Source organism: Atractosteus spatula, chromosome 1 (assembly GCF_055471065.1).
Source record: "Atractosteus spatula isolate fAtrSpa1 chromosome 1, fAtrSpa1.hap1, whole genome shotgun sequence".
NCBI lineage: Eukaryota > Metazoa > Chordata > Actinopteri > Semionotiformes > Lepisosteidae > Atractosteus > Atractosteus spatula.
The window spans coordinates 19,422,745-19,440,755 of NC_142706.1; the positions used below are offsets into that span (position 1 = coordinate 19,422,745).

The following is an 18,011-nucleotide window of genomic DNA, read 5'->3' on the forward strand; positions in this document are numbered from 1 at the left end:
ATAGAAGTGAACATATTAACCATGGTTTGAGCTTCAAGGGTGTGTCCTCCGGCTGTTTTCACCATAACACCAAGCTTGTACCTGGACTGGTTCCCCTGTCCATTAGGCCACCAGGGCTCCACAGGCACACTCTTAAAAACAAGCAAGAAAACAGAGAGCTATTAGGCATAGGACAGAGACATCCATTTGACAAAGATATTACCCCAGTTCCTTGCTGGCATGTGAGAGAAAGAAGAAAGGTCAGCCAACTCAAATCACAATATCTACCACCACAGCACATACACAGAAGGTGGGAATTACCTTTGTTTTAATTATCAAGTGAATGAAAATACTTTGAATATAAGAATCTAAGAAACTACGGGCATTCTTTAGAAATAATACTTTATTAAAAAAGGGCTGTAATCTTTCACTTTAAAAAGCACCTTGTGTTGTGAAGGAATGCAGTACACTGACTGTAATGATATTCTAGCACAAGCAGGGAATTGTGGCAACAGATTAGTTGAAAGACTCTCACATCCATTCATCTTCTAACTGCTGCACCCAATTCAGGGTTGTGGGGGAGCCAGAGTCTATCCCAGCAAGCAATGGGTGCAAGGTGGGATACACCCTGGATGGGACACTAGTCCCATCAAACAATCTCACTCCACGGCCAATTTTCCCAGAAGCCAATTAACCTTCCAGGTTAAATTGTTTTTTGAACCGTGGGGAAGCAAACAGGGGAAACCCATGTGAACACAGGAAAAGCATACAAACTCCACACAGACAGCTTTCCAAGTCCAGTATTAAACCCAGGGCTCCAGCGCTGAGAGGCAGTAATGCTAACCACTGTGCCACTGTGCTGGCCATACTCTCAGATGTTTACATTTAAAAATGTAAAAAATGTCTCATTTTTCAATGAATGATCACTGACTCAGAACTTTGACCCTGAAGAAGTGGAACACATAAAAACCCCAGCATGCCTTTCAATGCGTTTACCAACCCTTCTGATCAAAGAAGTATAATAACTAAGAAATAAGAAAAAGGTATCAGCAGTACAATATACTATTAGAATATACTAGTTTCTGTTCATCTGTGAAATCATTTCTGTTAATGTGAAGATTTTGGACTAGTTACAAGGGATAATCTAATTATTAGGAATTATTTACTTAAATCTGAGAACTACTTTGATTCTATGGATACACAGCACATTACTTAATATAAATGTATACCACCCCACATTACACCTACGTACAATAAATGCAAAAAAAGAAGGGCCTTCACAGGCTTCCATTACAACTGAGCTCTCAGAATTTAACTGAAGCCTTAATGGATCTTTTGGCAGCTACAGCTGTTTAAAAGCAAAGCCTCATTAAAAAGGCCCAATTAGGTAAGTTATTCACTCATTTAACTGACGAACTGAGAGCTGTGGTGCTTCCAAAATTAGAACACATGATTGCTCTAGGACCAGAAAAGCAAATCATTTATTTATTCTAAATGTATGTTTTAATGTTTTAATAAATAGTGGTGGTCAGGGATATTTTTCAGAAAAAAGAAGCGGTCTAAACACATTATGATTATTGGGAGCGAGAACATTCTCCAGCCACTACTGTGAATTTTCACCTTGTTGATGGGAAGAAGAAATGTGCTTCTGCTTAGTCCAGGTTGAAGAGTGGCTTCAAAAGTCTGTTGCGTCTCTAATTGAGGAATGAGGAGAGTCACATGACCAACAGCCATTTCAGCCACATCAAAGAAAAGCTCCATTTCAACACTCCACTGTTTGATACTGGGGTCTGCGAATGAACCAGGAAATAAAGCATACACTTACTTTTCCATAGCGAGAAACTCAAATGTAATTGGACAAAAATAAATACTACAGCAGGATCCAAACCAAATGGAATTAATTAAAAAGCTTCATTCTTTTGATGTAATCTGCACTTGTAAAAGTAATCAGATCCATGCAAAGTTTTCACTTTTCAAAAATTGTAGTTATGGCAGTTTGAAGTAGCAAGTAATGTCTGATATGTGCACAAACTACTCCACACGTTCACAGCAAAAACAAAAATAAGTATATAGTCAATCAATGTGAATGGAAAACAGAAAAGTCACAATTGCATAAGTATTCAAACCTTTGAAAACTACATCAAGATGCACAGAATTACGCTAATGAGCCACACAATTATTTGAGGAGGTTCTATCTGTTCACAATAATAGTGGTTCATACAACTTCAGAATAAATACACCTGTGCCCTGGAATGTACCTCAGTCAGGTAGTGAATTTCTATTTTAACCAGTTGCCATATCACCCTGCAACTCACCACTGGCAACTCACTGAAGCTAAGCAGGTGTGAGCCTGGGCCAGTACTTGGATGGGAGACCTCCAGGTAAAAACTAAGGTTGCTGCTGGGAGAGGTGTTAGGGGTGCCAGCAGGGGGTGTTCACCCTGTGGACTGTGTGGGTCCTATGCCCCAGTAAAGTGATGAGGATACTATACTGTAAAAAGGCACTGTCTTTCGGATGAGACGTAAAACTGAGGTCCTGACTCTCTGTGGTCATTAAAAATCCCAGGGCATTTCTCGAAAAGAGTTGGGGTGTAACCCTAGTGTCCTGGCCAAATTTCCCATTGGCCTTTACCAGTCATGGCCTCCTAATAATCCCCATCAATTGGCTTCATCACTCTGTTCTCCTCCCCACTAATAGCTGAGGTGTGGTGAGCGTACTGGAGCACTATGGCTGCCTTTGCATCATCAAGGTGGATGCTCCACATCCGTGGTAGTGGAAGGGAGTCCCTATTACCTGTAAAGGGCTTTGAGTGGAGTGTCCAGGAGAGCACTATAAAAGTGTAATGGAATTATTATTGTCCAAGATTCAGCCATCCAGGCTGTCCCTCCAACTTGACCAACCAGGAGAGGAAGAAACTGGTTAGGACGACCAATGTGAGACTACTGAAACTTGACTTTCAATGGTGACTTTGAAAGATTGTACGAAGCCCAGTCTTTGAGATGGGCAAAAATGCCCAAGGGTCAACAATATCCCAGTCGCTTGTATTTTTCAAAAGGTATTGTAGTCAAAACTGGACATTTTTGGACTAAATGTAAAGTATTACATCTGACACAAATTCAGCGTAGTACATCATTTAGTGAACACCATCATTACTGTCAAGCATGGAGGTGGCAGTATTATGATATTATTCTACTTCTCATCAGCAGGGACTGTGAAGCCTGTTGAGACTAATGAGAAAACAGGTGGAGTATCTTAGAGGTAAACCTTCCTCAGACAAAACGGGGGTGAAAACTTTCAGCAGTCCAGTCAAAGTCCTGACATTGATCTTACAGAGAATCTGTGGAAAGCCTTGAAAAACTGGTGTCCATACGTGATCCCCAAACAACCAGAGAGAGCTTGAATAAATCTGCCAAGACAAATGGGCAAAAGTTGCACTAAGACTCCCTTGTGGCTGGAACCTGCCGAAGGTGCTTCCATCATATATAGAAAGTGAATACTTATGCAGTCAACACACTTCATTTTTGTTCTTTAGTTTTTGCGACCTTTTACAGTAACTTTAGAAGACCTTCACTTTGGCCATTCAGGTTAAGAATAAAATATTAACTTTAAACAAATGTTATGCATCATTTTGTAGTTGGACAAAATGGGAGACCATAGGAAAAGTCTGAATACTTTGGCAAAGCTCTGTACACATTGATCACTAAATAAGAGTGCTTCTTTCGGTAAATACAGGTAAATACGAGCACAAGGCATTGTTACTCTGGGCAGAGAGAAGCTGTTATGAAACAGAACCATGATACCATGTATTTTTAAAAGGCAAAATAGTTTGTTTCCCTTTTCAGATTGCATTTTCTAATTAAAAACATTTTTTGGCTGCTGTTGTTTTTTTTTCCCCGAATAGCACATCTATTGTGCGTGCTAAATTCTCCTGTTGGAATGAAAACCAACAAACTGTATTGCGCAACTCTGCTTACTAATAACACATTCCAGACCCTATCTTCATTGGTATGTGCCACTTGATATGCTTCAACATACCATAGACTGGAGTGGTAGTGAGATACGTCAACTGGAACACATCATAGGCTTCAACTTTTATGGCTCTCCAGATTCCTTGTGTTGGGAAAGAAGGGCCCCAGTCCCAGCTGAAGGAGCACTGCGCCTATAAAAAATATCAAGTTTGCTTAAAGGTGTACTGTATAAATAGATTCACTGGGCTCTAGTTGGGGGAGGGGAGTTTTCTTTTGCTCAAACAAATTTCTTGAAGCCAAACCCACGAACATTTCTCTGCAACGTCTATGGGAAAAGGACGTATTTACTTTGAGTATTATAGCCAAGACACTTTGTCAGAAATTCTTCACAAGCAATAATCAATCGCCCCCATTTTGTGTGGCTGGCAATGTAATTTTCTTTTATCATTAAGATTAACCCAAAATGACATAATGCACACAGTTAAAACCAACAATGTTTGCTTTGCTATGCTAGCTATAGCTATATACTCTCTTATAGCTTAAAAAATATAGTACATAATAATGCTATTAAAAAAATAGAATTGAATATACATTATGCCTCCGTATCATTTGCAAAGTTTCAATACAAGTATCAAGAAAGAAGGTGTGGTCCCTGATACTGCAACTTAATTTTTTTCTTAATAACACAGGGTGTAGTTTTCCTTGAATAAATGTTTTTTTTATTTCCAGAAGACCATGTTAATTCACACTGCCCTTTCATTCCCCCGGAAACAAAACGTTAAATAGGAAGAACAAAATGAAGGAAATGTAATAATTTAAATAACTATAACTTGCCTTCTGCAACATGAACTGCCTGGCCATGAAACAAAGTCTCTTATATTTCGTCAGCTTTCAAGAAAAGTTTTGTTTTAAACAGACAGCAATTGGAAGAATCAACTGGACATTTTTAGGACCTGGGACTCGAGAACTAAAAATAGGCCTACAGTTGTCACTCTCTCTTAGCAACATGCATTTTTTTTTAAATTAAAGTTATAATGTCCTTGGACTACTTATCCACATGTACAGTTCTGTTGGCTTATTCATTCACATTTTTAATGACTTACATATCACTGAATGCCAAAAGCAGCCGATACATTGCCTCGTATCCTTGTGCAGCTTACAGCTTTGTACAACTAAGCAATCTGGCGAAGGCAATATCACTTAAAGACTCCTAGAATTCTACTGGAACATCAACGGTTATCACATATTTTGCTTAAGACATATAATTAAAGTAGGCCAATCACCTCAAAGCAACTTAAAAAACATTAAAGCACATTACATAAAAACACATTAAAGAAGTTAATAATTAAATATATATAATAATTAAATAATAATTAAAGTTTTTAGGCTAGGCCTAAATGTCTGTGATTTGTCAACGATTTCTTTTGGAATTGTGTTCCAGGGCATTGAGGTACAGTAAAAATGGTAAAAGTTACAGTAAATCAAAATAATCTGTGCACAGGCCATGCAAAAGGGATAACTAGATAGCCTATCAGCTACATACTGGGAAGCCATGTAGAGCCTCAAACAGCAGAAGGATTTTAACCTTCTGCTTAAAACCTCACAGGAGGCCAGTGCAAGGCCTCCAGGACAGGAGTGATGTGTTTGCTTGCATATGAGCTCACTAGGATCCTGCCGGCCAAATTTTAAACATATTGTAACATAAATGTAAAGTTTAAACGCGACCTAACACATCCTAAAAAGTACAGGTTAAAAAAAAGAGCCCTGTGGAACACCAGGTATAACCAACCCAGCCTCCAAACTAACATTACCGTGAGAAATAAAATTTCAGCGCCCAGCAAGGCAATATTTAAACCATTTAAGGGCAGCGCCAAAACGTCCATCTGTCCAGCAGGTTAAAAAGTCAATGTAAAATGTCCAGATTCACAGTATTGAAAGCAGCACTGAAATTAAGAAAATGAAGACATCTTAATCAGTTGCAATGAAAAGATCTTTAGCAACTTTAACAAAAACAGTTTCATCCATCCATCTACTTTCCTAATTCAAGGTCACGGAATGGAGCCTATCTTGGCAAACATTGAGCACATGGCGAAATGTAAAATGGACAGAACAGTAAAGCACACATGGACACAAATACACTCTCACACCAGAGTAATTATCTAAAGCTAGACTGAAAGGGATCAAAACTTTTATCTGCAATGAGATGAACTATTGCACTGCAACAGCACACTTCAACCGCTTCACAAGTAGACCAGTTAGATATGGGATAATTATCCAAAACCATAACACATGTTTTAGGCACTGGCATGACTGCAGGATTTTTAAAAGTTGTTTGCACCAGACCAGAGCTCAGGGAGAAATTCATCATGTTAAGTACCAAGGGTGCAAAGGGCAGAAGCATAAGCAATGTTAAACTAAAGTAAGTGTGCTTTACAAAAAGATACGGAAAAAAGCTTTACATAGGTTAAGTGGATTTTGTATTTCAACCCATTTCTTCCCGTTTCTTTACCGAGCAGAAACCACACACACTGATCATACCTTTCTGATGAAGTTGGCATGGCACTCCCCTTTCTGCACTGCGGGGGGGCAGTCGGGCGGGACTTTGTAAGAGGTATGAGCTGCGCTCTGCTGTGCGGCATACGCAACAGCTGACAGGAAGCTAACCTCAATGACATTGTTCTCCTTCAGCAGCCCAGTGACGTCGAAGGTCTAGAAAACATAAGAACATGAAAACGGTTACAAACATGAGAGGGCCAGTGAGCCCACCAAGACTGCTTGGTCACCAACGGAATATTGTGTACGCAAACAGAAAACATCTCATTTTATAGAGGCTGCACCTGCCCGACACGAAACTGAAAAAGAGCTAGTAGCTTAAAAACAAAGACCGGGAAAAACCTGCTTGCGCCTACTTACATATCTGCGAAACATGTTGTCGGTCTTCCCCACGGCAACTCCATTGATAGAAATTGTGGACACGGTGTCCAAGCCTTCACACACCAGGCTGAACTTTTTTCTTTTCCTGTTGGTATTTTTATTAGCACAAAAAAATCATTCTTAGATTCAGGTTACATTTTAAACATAGGAACACATTTTTCAAAATCTTTATAAGTGGAAGCAATTATTAATTAATTAATAATGTTTAATTTGGGTCACTCTTTGGAATAATGGACACAAACTCCACATGAATTCCAACAGTCCAGCACAGGAATAGGAGGTGTCCTTTGAGATTTTTTCCTGAGCTACCTGCTCATTAACGTTTGGGATTTTCTAAGCAATACTTCAAAACCCATTGAGATGACATGGCACAATCGCAGAAAAAATAAAAATTAAAATAACAATAACATGGTTCTTAGCTTGGTCAACTAAGTTGGTGTCACTAACAATGACCACAGGTTCCTAATTAATTCTATTTAACCAGAACCCAAAGTACATGCATAGACAGACTGTCACCTCTCACAGCAAGGAACTACAAATCCCCTTCACAACAATTAACCTAAAACACATGACAGTAGTTATGGGATTCAAAATTTGTTTTATATATCAGTAACCAACAATTCCTATCTTCTGTTTTTTGTTCAAGCTGAGAGCTGAATGCGTTTATTAGACCCATTGTTTACTAATTACAAATTAACAGCAAAACTAAAGGAAATCATATGCGCTAAATACAAGGTAGTGGAATAATACATTTTGGAATTCAAAAAGGAGAAGTACAATCCAACAAATGTGTGGTTAAAATGTCAGGTTAAAAAGATTTCAGGCATGAAGAATATATCACATTTTTAACTCAGAAATTTCTTAACTACTTGCAAAAAACAAAACAAAAAAATCTTAAACACGCCCATCCCAAGTGTCCAAAACAGTTAACATTAGGACAGGACTATTTCCGGCTCCATTAGTCGTGGCAGGAAGATTGCAGTGACATCAGTTAGAACACGATGTTACCTCAATTCAGACGAGAGTGAAAAGGTTCTAGAGTAGGTCCAGTTGTCCAAAGCAATCCATCTGTATTCCAGATCATTGAACCTGTAGTATGGATCCTACAGGGAAGAAAATAAAAGAAAACAGTCCGATAAAGGTTCTTCAACCAGTTGCTTTCCATATCTACAAAAGACAAGGTTGTAAAGAAGGCTAAGACCATTATGAAGTGTGTGGCTCACCCCCTCCAATATTAATTTTACACTACTCCTATCTGGAAGTCGCCTTTGCATAATAATATAATGGTAATAGACTCACAAAATCAGGATATCCCCCTGCAATCTCCTTTTTAAAAGGTAAAATAAGTTCCTCTTATCTACTCAAACACCACTGTACTGAATTCTTTGTTGGATTCTTTGTTTTTGTTGTATTATTGTGTTGTGTTGGACCATAAAACAAATTTCCCTGAGGGGCTAATAAAGATTGAATTGAGTTGAATATTGAATATTTAATAAGTCGCTTTAAGTCTAAAACTACATATTTAAACAAGCAACTAGGATGCACCCAGGTGCAGATTAACGGACAGGCTAGCATAGGCTGTAGGCTAGGGGTCCTGGATTGATCACGGGCCCCTTATTGGCTGGGGTATTTTTTTTTAAACAGAACTGCGGGCCCCCATTGGTCCATAAAAACGTTGAATAGTTTGTGAACCAATGATTGGTTAAATGCAATGGGTTTGCAGTTCAAATTTATTCTGGCGGATTCATCGGGTGATCTCTGGTGCAAGTTTACGGTAGCTAACCTCAAAATGTGCGACAGAAAATATGATAGTGGGCCACAAAAACGAAAAGCACAGCAGTTAAAAGAGCAGTGTGAGCAGGATCTACATAAAAAGATGGGGATCTTTTTAAGTAGATCCTGCTCACACTGCTCTTTTAATTGACTGGCCCTTTCAGATTGACTGGTTATTTCAAGTTTGCTGAGCCGTACCCTGATCCTGAGTTTACGGCTAACGTTGCTGCCAGTTGCTGCCAGTTGCTACAATAACCAAGGTTAGCTAGCCTGTGCGGAGTCTACATCAACGCCGATCATGAGGACGAGCCAGCTCCCGCAACGGGATCAAAGGAACATCAAGAGTCAAGAGGCAGAGCCATCTGAAACGCCACCACCATCTCCACAAGACCAACAAGCCATGTCCGAGCCGCCACAATGGCTGTTGCACCTGCTGCCGTGGAGCTAACAGAGGCCACAACAGCAGCTCCCACTTCCTAAAGCTCGGACCCAGCACGCTGGGGTAAAACAGATGAACAGATGCGGGCATACTGGGCTAAATCTGGCCCAAAATCGTGTCAAAACCAAGATGTGGATGTTGCAGCATCAGAAAGACAAAAAGAGGTCACCAAAAGACACCAAAAGAGGTCAAAAGAAAACTCGGAAATGGCGGGTGTGTGTCAAGAGAATGGCTGCTGTATTCCCCTTCGAAAGGTGCAGTGTTTTGTTTCGCATGTAAATTATTTGGGGATAGTGATAATCAGTACAGACTGACCGTAGGCTATAGTCATTCAATTCAATTTATTTTTACATAGCGCTTTTCACAACAAGGTTGCCCCAAGGGGCTTAACAATGCAGCTGATGATACATTTTGTGAATACAGAACAGAAGACCAGAAGACAACAGAGGAGAGGAACCAAAAACTCCTTAGTAAGGAGAACTCCTTAGTAAGGAGAAAAAACCCTCTAGGGGTCCAAGGTCAACTGGCTGCCCAACCCCTTTGGGCATGCTAACATTATATAATTTTAAAAAAGGAAATAAGTGAATGAGGGTATTAATCCATCCATCCATCGTGTCTTCTGTATGTCAGTACTCCATGCAGATCTCTGTAGACCAGCAAAATCCTCCTAAACGATAGCTATATCCACCACGCCCCTCTTGGATCCATGGCGGTGATGCAGCATCCAACTCAGATGGTGCCCAGCCCAGGCACCGTCCAGACATGTGAGGAGGAGAATAGGATAGTTTGGTCAGAACAGATGTATCCACCTGGTGAACCAACATAGAGACACACAATGGCATGTACAGCAGCACCAGCAGCCATGGTTGCAGCAGGTTATAATGTAAGGTGTGAGTAGGCTAGGCTGAAGTAATAGGTCTTCAGTCTGGATTTAAATACTGAGATTGACTCGGCATCCCGAATATGGGGTGGGAGACTGTTACATAAGCTAGGGGCCCTGTAACTAAAGGCTTTACCACCAACTGTTTTTTTATTAATGCGTGGAATATAAAGAAGACCTGCATTCTGTGATCTAAGCAGGCGATTTGGATGGTATACATTAATAAGTTCCATTAGACAGACAGGTGCTTGACCTCTGAGGGCCTTGTAAGTAAGTAGAAGGATTAATGTAGCTAGCTTCACACTACTGGCTATAGTGACTGGCAAAATGCAGCCGCACGCTTGGCTGAACATGAAGAGTAGGAGAGCCATTGAAAGGCTATGGTTGCATACGTTATGCACTGTGCTGATAACGGTCTAATAGATTCAAAACTAAAAAGACAGTTTGACAATGAATATGAGTATTGGACTAAAGTCTTGAAAATGGGGTGGTTGCAGTGTTGAAGTATTTAGCAGAGTGAGGGCTGCCTTTTAAGGTGATGCAGCGAAACGTTTGGGCACCCCGACAACGGGAACTTCCTCGAAGTTATCAGCAAGTTTGATCCCTTCTTGAAAGCCCATATAGAAAAATATCTAATCTTCGATGCAGTGTATTGACCGATTTGAGTCTATTGGCTGCAATGGACTTGCACGAGTTGGGAGTGTCCAGCGGTTCTTGAAATAATGTGCTCAAACAGGGTGGTCATTGGTCTCTGCTGTGCTGATCTTGTTGTTGTGTATCGTCAGTTTCAAAGTAAGCATGCACATGATTTCTGTTGTCAGCTCACAGATTGGCTGTGAATCTGATTTATTGGTTGCATTGCTGTACTTACTTTACAGGCTATTGTAGTGTGTGTGTATTTGGGCTCCCTGCGCATGTGTGTGGTCACTGCATGTGACGCGTTACATTCTGTTTGAATCGTGTGTGTGACGCGTTACATTCTGTTTGAATCGGCGGTAGCAGGCTCTTACTCCGAATGCGTCACTGAATTATTACAGGATTTTTTCTCGCTTTTTTTCTGGTAATGGGATGGGGGGAGGGCTACACAATGTGTAGTCTAGGGGCCTCTGATCATCTTAATCCGCCACTGGATGCACCAAGCAGTGGTGCAGAATTTGAGCAGCACTGTTAAGCATTGGAAAATATCCTTCTGTGTGCCTGTGAGCTTTTAGCGTTTTTCAGTCACACTGACTTCATCACTCCTCTAGTTGTTACTAACTGTCTGTTAGGCACTATGGGGTTCCCAGTGTGAACACTGGAGGGTGGCTGTCACTGACAAGTCACATATTCCAGAGGAAGGCATGCTTGATCACCGTGGCCTCCAGGTTTGTTGTTGAGTAGGGGTGCAGTCTACTCTATGGCTCCAAATGAGTCACAGATACACATGATTGAAGAGCTTTTGTGATCACTGCAAACAAACGCCACAGCACATGTCATTAAAGTCTGCAAAATTAATCACAGCTGTGAAAAACAAACAAACAAATTACAGCAACAAAGTAAAAACAGCTGGACGCATTAGATGTCTTTGAGAATGTACCCATTTTCATTATATTCCAAACGACCTGCTTCGTTCTGCTGATCAATACTCGCATGTTTTAAATTTCTGCCAGGGCGTAACAATTTTAACAGGATGCTTTCCTGGAATGGATGACGTGGCTGTTTCTGCAGCTACACAGGCATTTAAGATACCCTGAAAACTGTCTATGTTACAGAACGTAAAGCAGGCAGGTTAGGCACCTATCACTGCTGGGAAGAAAAGTAGATCATCTTGTGGTTTAAAAAGACAGTGCAGTGTGTTAAGTTCTGGTCTTTGCAGTCCAGTGAGCGGTGATGGGTTGGAATGACAATACAGCTACACAGAACAAGCTGACTTGCCAAAAATCCCTTAGGCAACAATAAAACCAGGGAAACAAAAGGTTTTCCTCTCTGCCTTTCCCAGCATGCAGACAGTATAATCAGACTCCCTGTCAGATCCTCAGTATAGCCAGCCTTTAAACAGACATTCTCAGATATAGACTTTTTACATTCAAACTTCAAGGCTAGGTTTTGGTAGAAACCTGACAAGCTGATGAAATCATCTTTAATTTACAAAGCCCTGAGGTCAGCTTTTACAGAGGACAGCTCAAGACATCCCCTAGCTAAAGTCAACAGAGTTTAGTTAGTGCTAAATACCCAACGATGTCTCAATAAGCCCATAGGCTCTCAGGAAGAGGATGACAACAGTTAGAGGTTCGCTGCTCTTTAAAGAAAATTTCATTTGGGTCTGCCAAAAACAAACAGTTACATTAATATAAGTTAATGCAAAACATCTTTTGCATCAACCATAATTATTGAGCTACCTAACCAGAATTTCAACAATAACACTATAAAAATGCATTATGGGGACTAATTACATTAAGGTTTGCAAACATTGTAAGCACCACTGAAATGCCAACAACAAATGCTAAGGCTCTATTTCAAAGATTGTGGTATTTAAGTTGGAGAAATGGGACCTAATGTTTTGAGTTACATCTCTGCAGTGGAAGTCCACCCCATTCCTTTCACAATGGTTCAGACTCAGGGATGATACTGGAACAAAATGCCTAGGGAAACAACTACACACTATGTGCATCTAACTTCTAACCTGGAGCACTATAATATTAACCCACAAAAGCTAAGCAGGTGTGAGCCTGGCCAGTACCTGGATAAGAGACCTGGGAAAGCTAAGGTTGCTGCTGGAAGAGGTGTTAGTGGGACCATTAGGGGGCGCTCACCCTGTGGTCTGTGTGGGTCCTAATGCCCCAGTATAGTGATGGGACCCAATACTGTAAGACCATGCTTTGGATGAGAGATAAAACCGAGGTCCTGACTCTCTGTGATCATTAAAAATCCCTGGGCGTTTCTCAAAAAGAGTAGGGGTATTACGCCAGCGTCCTGGCCAAATTTCCCATTGGCCTTTACCAATCATGGCCTCCTAATAATCCCCATCTATGAACTGCCTTCATCGCTCTATTCTTCTCCCCACTGATAGCTGATGTGTGGTGAGTGTACTGGCGCACTATGGCTGCCGTCGCATCATCCAGGTGGGGGCTATACATTGGTGGTGGTGGAGGGGAGTCCCCATTACCTGTAAAGTCCTTTGAGTGTCCAGAAAAGCACTATACAAGTGTTAGCAAATATTATTATTTTAGTAAACAACTTTAAAGCAGGACGGTCCATGCCTTGTACACATGGCAATAATTTATTATTTGGAGTGGTAGCCTCAAAAGATTCATACACTGCAGCGGTAATCACATCTCAGGTATCAAAAGCCAAAACATGATACATGTCTTTGTCCAGAAGATACTGCACATCATCCCAGCATATATGCAGAAAACCGGTTATTCAACAAGCCTAAAATATCTAAAATGAGTAGGCTAAGCCATTACAATTTTCTGTAAACGCAGTACAGCAAATAGAGATTCTGATCATGTCTGAGCTATAAATTTAAATGTTTCTGAGATGCAAAGTTGCATGAAGTAGAGAAAATTATTGTTTTAAATTTAGATTATTTTGATTAATTTATTGACTTTGGGCATCCTTTTTCTATGTAGTGATCAGGATCCTCATGATTTTGATTTTCACCATACAAGACAGTGGAAGCACAAGCCACAAGCAAAAGAGATTTCAGAGAACCTCAAACAAAATAGTACCTGGATAAGGTTACAAAACGATTTCTAAATATCTGGTGATCCATTCATCCACTCTCAGGCAGTCTATAAATGTACAATATTCAGGACATTTTGATTCTACCAATGACCACTCCTGCCAAGATCTGCCCAAGAGCAACCCAGAAATTCATCCATGAACGACAAGGTATCCCAGAGCAACTGTGTGGGTGTTAAAAATAACAAAGAGAAAGTAAAAAAAATAGCAGAGGTAGATTTTTTTAATCAAATGTAAAAACGTCTCTGCCCTTGTTTCTCTTAAGAGTGGATAAAAAATGTAATAGCAAAAAATGTATCCAACACATTTCTATTAACATAACCCACTAGATTTGTACACTATCTCTGCACAAGACTAGTTCAGTTCAACTGCATCACATGAATGCTGCGATTCTGAAAAACGTTTCACGCTTTAACAAAGCATTTTTGCTACTTCACCTAATTATACCAGTAGCAAAACATGACGCGTAGCTATAATTAGTCATTTTTACTAGCTGGGTCGTCAGAATTTGCATCAAAATTGTATTTATATAAAAATCCGAAAAGCTCTCTTGGCTATGAAGAGGGCAGGCAAACAGATGTCCAGAGAGCAGTCTCACGCATTCCCAGTTCTTGAGAGATAGGCTAAGGGTTGCTGTGACATTAACAGAGATGCATAATAAATGGTTTTCTCATAATTCAGAGATAAAAAGTAGTCCGTAAGGATTAACTTTAGTCTGTAAAACAATGCTTTTCTTTTAGATTTAGAAGGTTCAAGATAAACATAAAAAATCACGTATAGAACAATAATCATCAGTAATTATGAAAGGCGATGATACATTTCCAATCTGTTTCTTCAAGGCACACGAAACCTGACGTGTTGCAAGCCCTGCGCATGCGTAGTGCGCAGGGTAGGACATTTTTTACTAGCCAATTTATCTTTACTCCTGGATGTTTATGTAACTTTTGCATTAGCCGTTTGGGGTTACAGTGCTGTTGTCTTTGCTAAGAATATGCTTCTGACTGTATGTACAGGCTTTGTTCTTCGCACCAGGGTTTTGTCCCGGGTCTTAAATGGGTAAGGATTAGCCTACCTGAATGAGACCTTGCTTTAGTAGGGCTGAATGCACACAGCCAGGCACAGCCGCGGTGAGTGTCAACGACCCGTTCTTGTTTTTCAGTGTCCAGTTTCCGTTTAGGCTAAGTGTTTCGACAACCAGTTTGTTCGGAACGGCTCCAGATACTTTGGTGCTGCCCAGCAGGATGCACAACAACCCAGCAATCAGAAAAGCCGCCACTCGTTTCCTAATAAAGGATTTCATCTCGGCGGGCAGTAACAAAGGAAAGCTGACAAACAGGCTTCTCATTCATTTTATCACTTAACGTTTCACACCAAGAAAGGTCATGCAACTTTTTTTTTTGCTGTTAACCGATGTCAAAACTTTTCACTAGCAACTTCCTGTTTTTTGCACAATGAATCAGGTGACGCGTCATGTGACTTCAACATTTCTCCATTGCTGTTCGGTAACGTGTGCATTTTAGAAGTCCTTGTTTTCATATTTCTCGAATTATTAATTTCAGACAGTATACATGGGATTCATAATTATATATACACACACACATAGGAATCTGAAAGCTCTTTACATCAAAGCGAAGACCCTCTTCTTCCATGACTAAAATATAGCTGTCAGACCCGCTGGGTGACGCGCGGCAGCCATTATGCGCCAGCAGACCCCAAGCACAGCAGAGCAGGTAGAGAAGTCAGAAATGATTTCGTCATGAAGAGGGAGTTTTTTTTAGAAGTCTACATTGTACAAGCCTGAAGTGTAATTTAGCCAGCACAATAGATTTTCACCCCCACTTTCTTCAAAAGATATCCAGAATTGTGTGCATAAATCACAAATTGTAATATTACATCCAGTTTAATGCGTTAGTCAGTTCTTCAGTTAAAGATAGCCGATATTAGTCTAATGCAATTGGTATTGTACATAATATAAAAAACAAATATACACATGCACTGATACAGTAATATTTATATTGTGAAAACACTTTTCTGTATTGGTAATAGATCTTTTTTTTATTAAATGAGTCAGTTGAAACTGACTAATAGCAGACAACAGCTCCAATATGCAGGATGGAAGTATGATATATAGGGTGATCTTAACGGACATTTACTACATTTGTGCTGACAGGAAAAATTACGATCTGCACAGAGGATCATATCTTCTGTAACCACTACGGTTTGTCTCCAAGCGTATTGATAGATGCTTAACAACCTGTGACTAGAGAATGGGAGACACTGGATTTGAATTACCAGCCAATACCTCTGCATATGAAAAGTTTAATGAGCCCCAGCAGCACCTACCAAGGGACTGCAAAGTGCATAAACTCTGACATTTATGCATGGCCCATTGGTATTCTATCAGGCTCCATTGTCATTTATTTTATTACTGATGTGTATTTAGAATGTTTTGTGAGTATGTTAGGTGGATGCTATTATTGGCTATCATATTGTGTTTTTGTATTGCATGTCTTTAATTCTATGAGCTCATCAAACCAAATTCCATGCAAGTGGTTGTTATGGTATTGATTATGAGTAAATTAGTTCAGCATACTAATGGAACCAAAACAAACTTCCAGTTCATTTCTTGTTGATTGCATTTTCTTTTGTGAGAAGAGATCGATACTTATCTTCACAATAGGAAGTCACGTATAAAGTTTGTTTATCAAATCATTAAGCTGATTTGAGAAGAACCTGGGACAAATTTAGCAGGGAGCACCCCAAAACTCTGATGAGGGGAAATACTCCAAAAACATTCCCTCTTGTTTTCAGGTAAGTCACCAGATTATTCCAATTGCTGCATTTTGGCACAAGGCATCAGTATGTTCCCATCATGCTAGCTGGGTCTAGTCATCTGTGTGCTTCTCAAGGGCAGGCTGAGAGAGAGGTCACCTTATTCACATTCTCTTGGAGAATTTTATAGAACACTTTGACTGTTGCCTTGAGCCCTTACTCTTGGAAACAACCAACATTCTCTTGGTCTATTGCATTTTCTATTTAATGGGTCTTCATCCAGTCATAAATCATGTCATTCTGGATTTCTCCTTTGTGTATTTCAGCAGTTTTAAACTGTCAATGAAAAATGACTGTACAATGTCATTACATTTATAGCCATGTTACCAAAGTCTTGCAAAGTCACTGCAATTACTTAAAGGCAAATACAGGGGCTACTCATCTAAACATGTTAAAGGTTTGACAATGTATTTTGGTAACCTTCTGTATCTGTGAAACATCAAGTTATCTTTGAAATTAAGTTTATGAATAAATGCATGGAACATAAGACCTTGTCATATTAATACATCAAAAAAGTACCAGAACTTCTCCAAGTTGAACTGGAGTATGCTGGAATAGGAGAGCCCTCTTTAGCAAATGAGGACTAGTTTCTGCAATATGAACTGATTTCACTAAGTGTCTCATGTGGAGAGCTGAAAACAGAAGCTATTAGACATCTGTCAAACATTTGATGCTGCAGGATAATTCTCAGTATTCCGGAATATTTCCAGATAGCTCCATTTTAATACCTTGTTACTGCCAACATTTGTCTTGTGTAACAATAAAAATTAAAGCACCTCTACAAGAAATTTTGAAATGCCATTTTATATATGCACACTTGCTGTTTATGAAAGTGAAAGTATGCACAGCTGTACCATTACTTTAGTGTGGTGTAACAAAACACATGGGCAGAAGTACAGTATTTTCAGCTATTAAAATTCCAGGCTCCTTCAGAATTCTGCTGCTGCTATTCAATTATAATTCCACAAAATTTGTACCATATGAATTTAAAGGTACTCCAGTAGAAACAAGTACTTTTTTAAAGAAAAAGATATTTGTATGCAAATTCTTTTTAAAATTTTGAACCGTCGCCAACGCAGAACCCAAATCAACCTAAGGGCATTACTTGCGTTTTCAAAAGAATTATAATCCCCTGAGGATCAAACAAAAAGCAGTAAAGGAAGCTCAAGAAAGGTGTAACACTGATAATAGAGGCTAGTGCAACAGACTGGAAACAGCAGCTGTCAGAGAGCACCATCCTCTACTGTTCCGGTGCCTATTACAGACTGACAAGATAATACTACAATGCATGTCTACAGAAAACTATGTGAGTCTACGAGTATCTAAATATATAATGTACATATACTGCATCAAACATAGGAACATATGCACACAAACGTAAGGCGGCACACTGTACAATGGAGGAATTTTGAACATAGTACATCGCTAAAAAAATTTGGAAAATAGAATTAGTGTAGCACTATGTACTTTCCCCCGTCGGTAT

The 18,011-nt window shown here is 39.8% G+C and overlaps 1 protein-coding gene across 2 annotated transcripts in view; it reads right to left on the bottom strand.

Moving 5' to 3' along the window:
* The window catches only part of manba (mannosidase, beta A, lysosomal), a 43,255-nt gene extending 28,106 nt beyond the window's left edge, over positions 1-15,149 (bottom strand). Inside the window, exons 1-7 of one of the 2 annotated variants that reach the window (XM_088931742.1) lie at positions 14,769-15,149; positions 7,890-7,984; positions 6,861-6,966; positions 6,486-6,656; positions 4,015-4,138; positions 1,600-1,769; positions 21-131 (exon numbers count right to left, since the gene is read on the bottom strand). In XM_088931742.1, the coding sequence (XP_088787868.1) occupies positions 21-131; positions 1,600-1,769; positions 4,015-4,138; positions 6,486-6,656; positions 6,861-6,966; positions 7,890-7,984; positions 14,769-15,041 (1,050 nt within the window). In that variant the 5' untranslated portion in view covers positions 15,042-15,149. The remainder of the gene's footprint in view (positions 1-20; positions 132-1,599; positions 1,770-4,014; positions 4,139-6,485; positions 6,657-6,860; positions 6,967-7,889; positions 7,985-14,768) is intronic. The other variant, XM_088931828.1, reaches the window with a different exon arrangement.
* Positions 15,150-18,011: the final 2,862 nt, after the last annotated feature.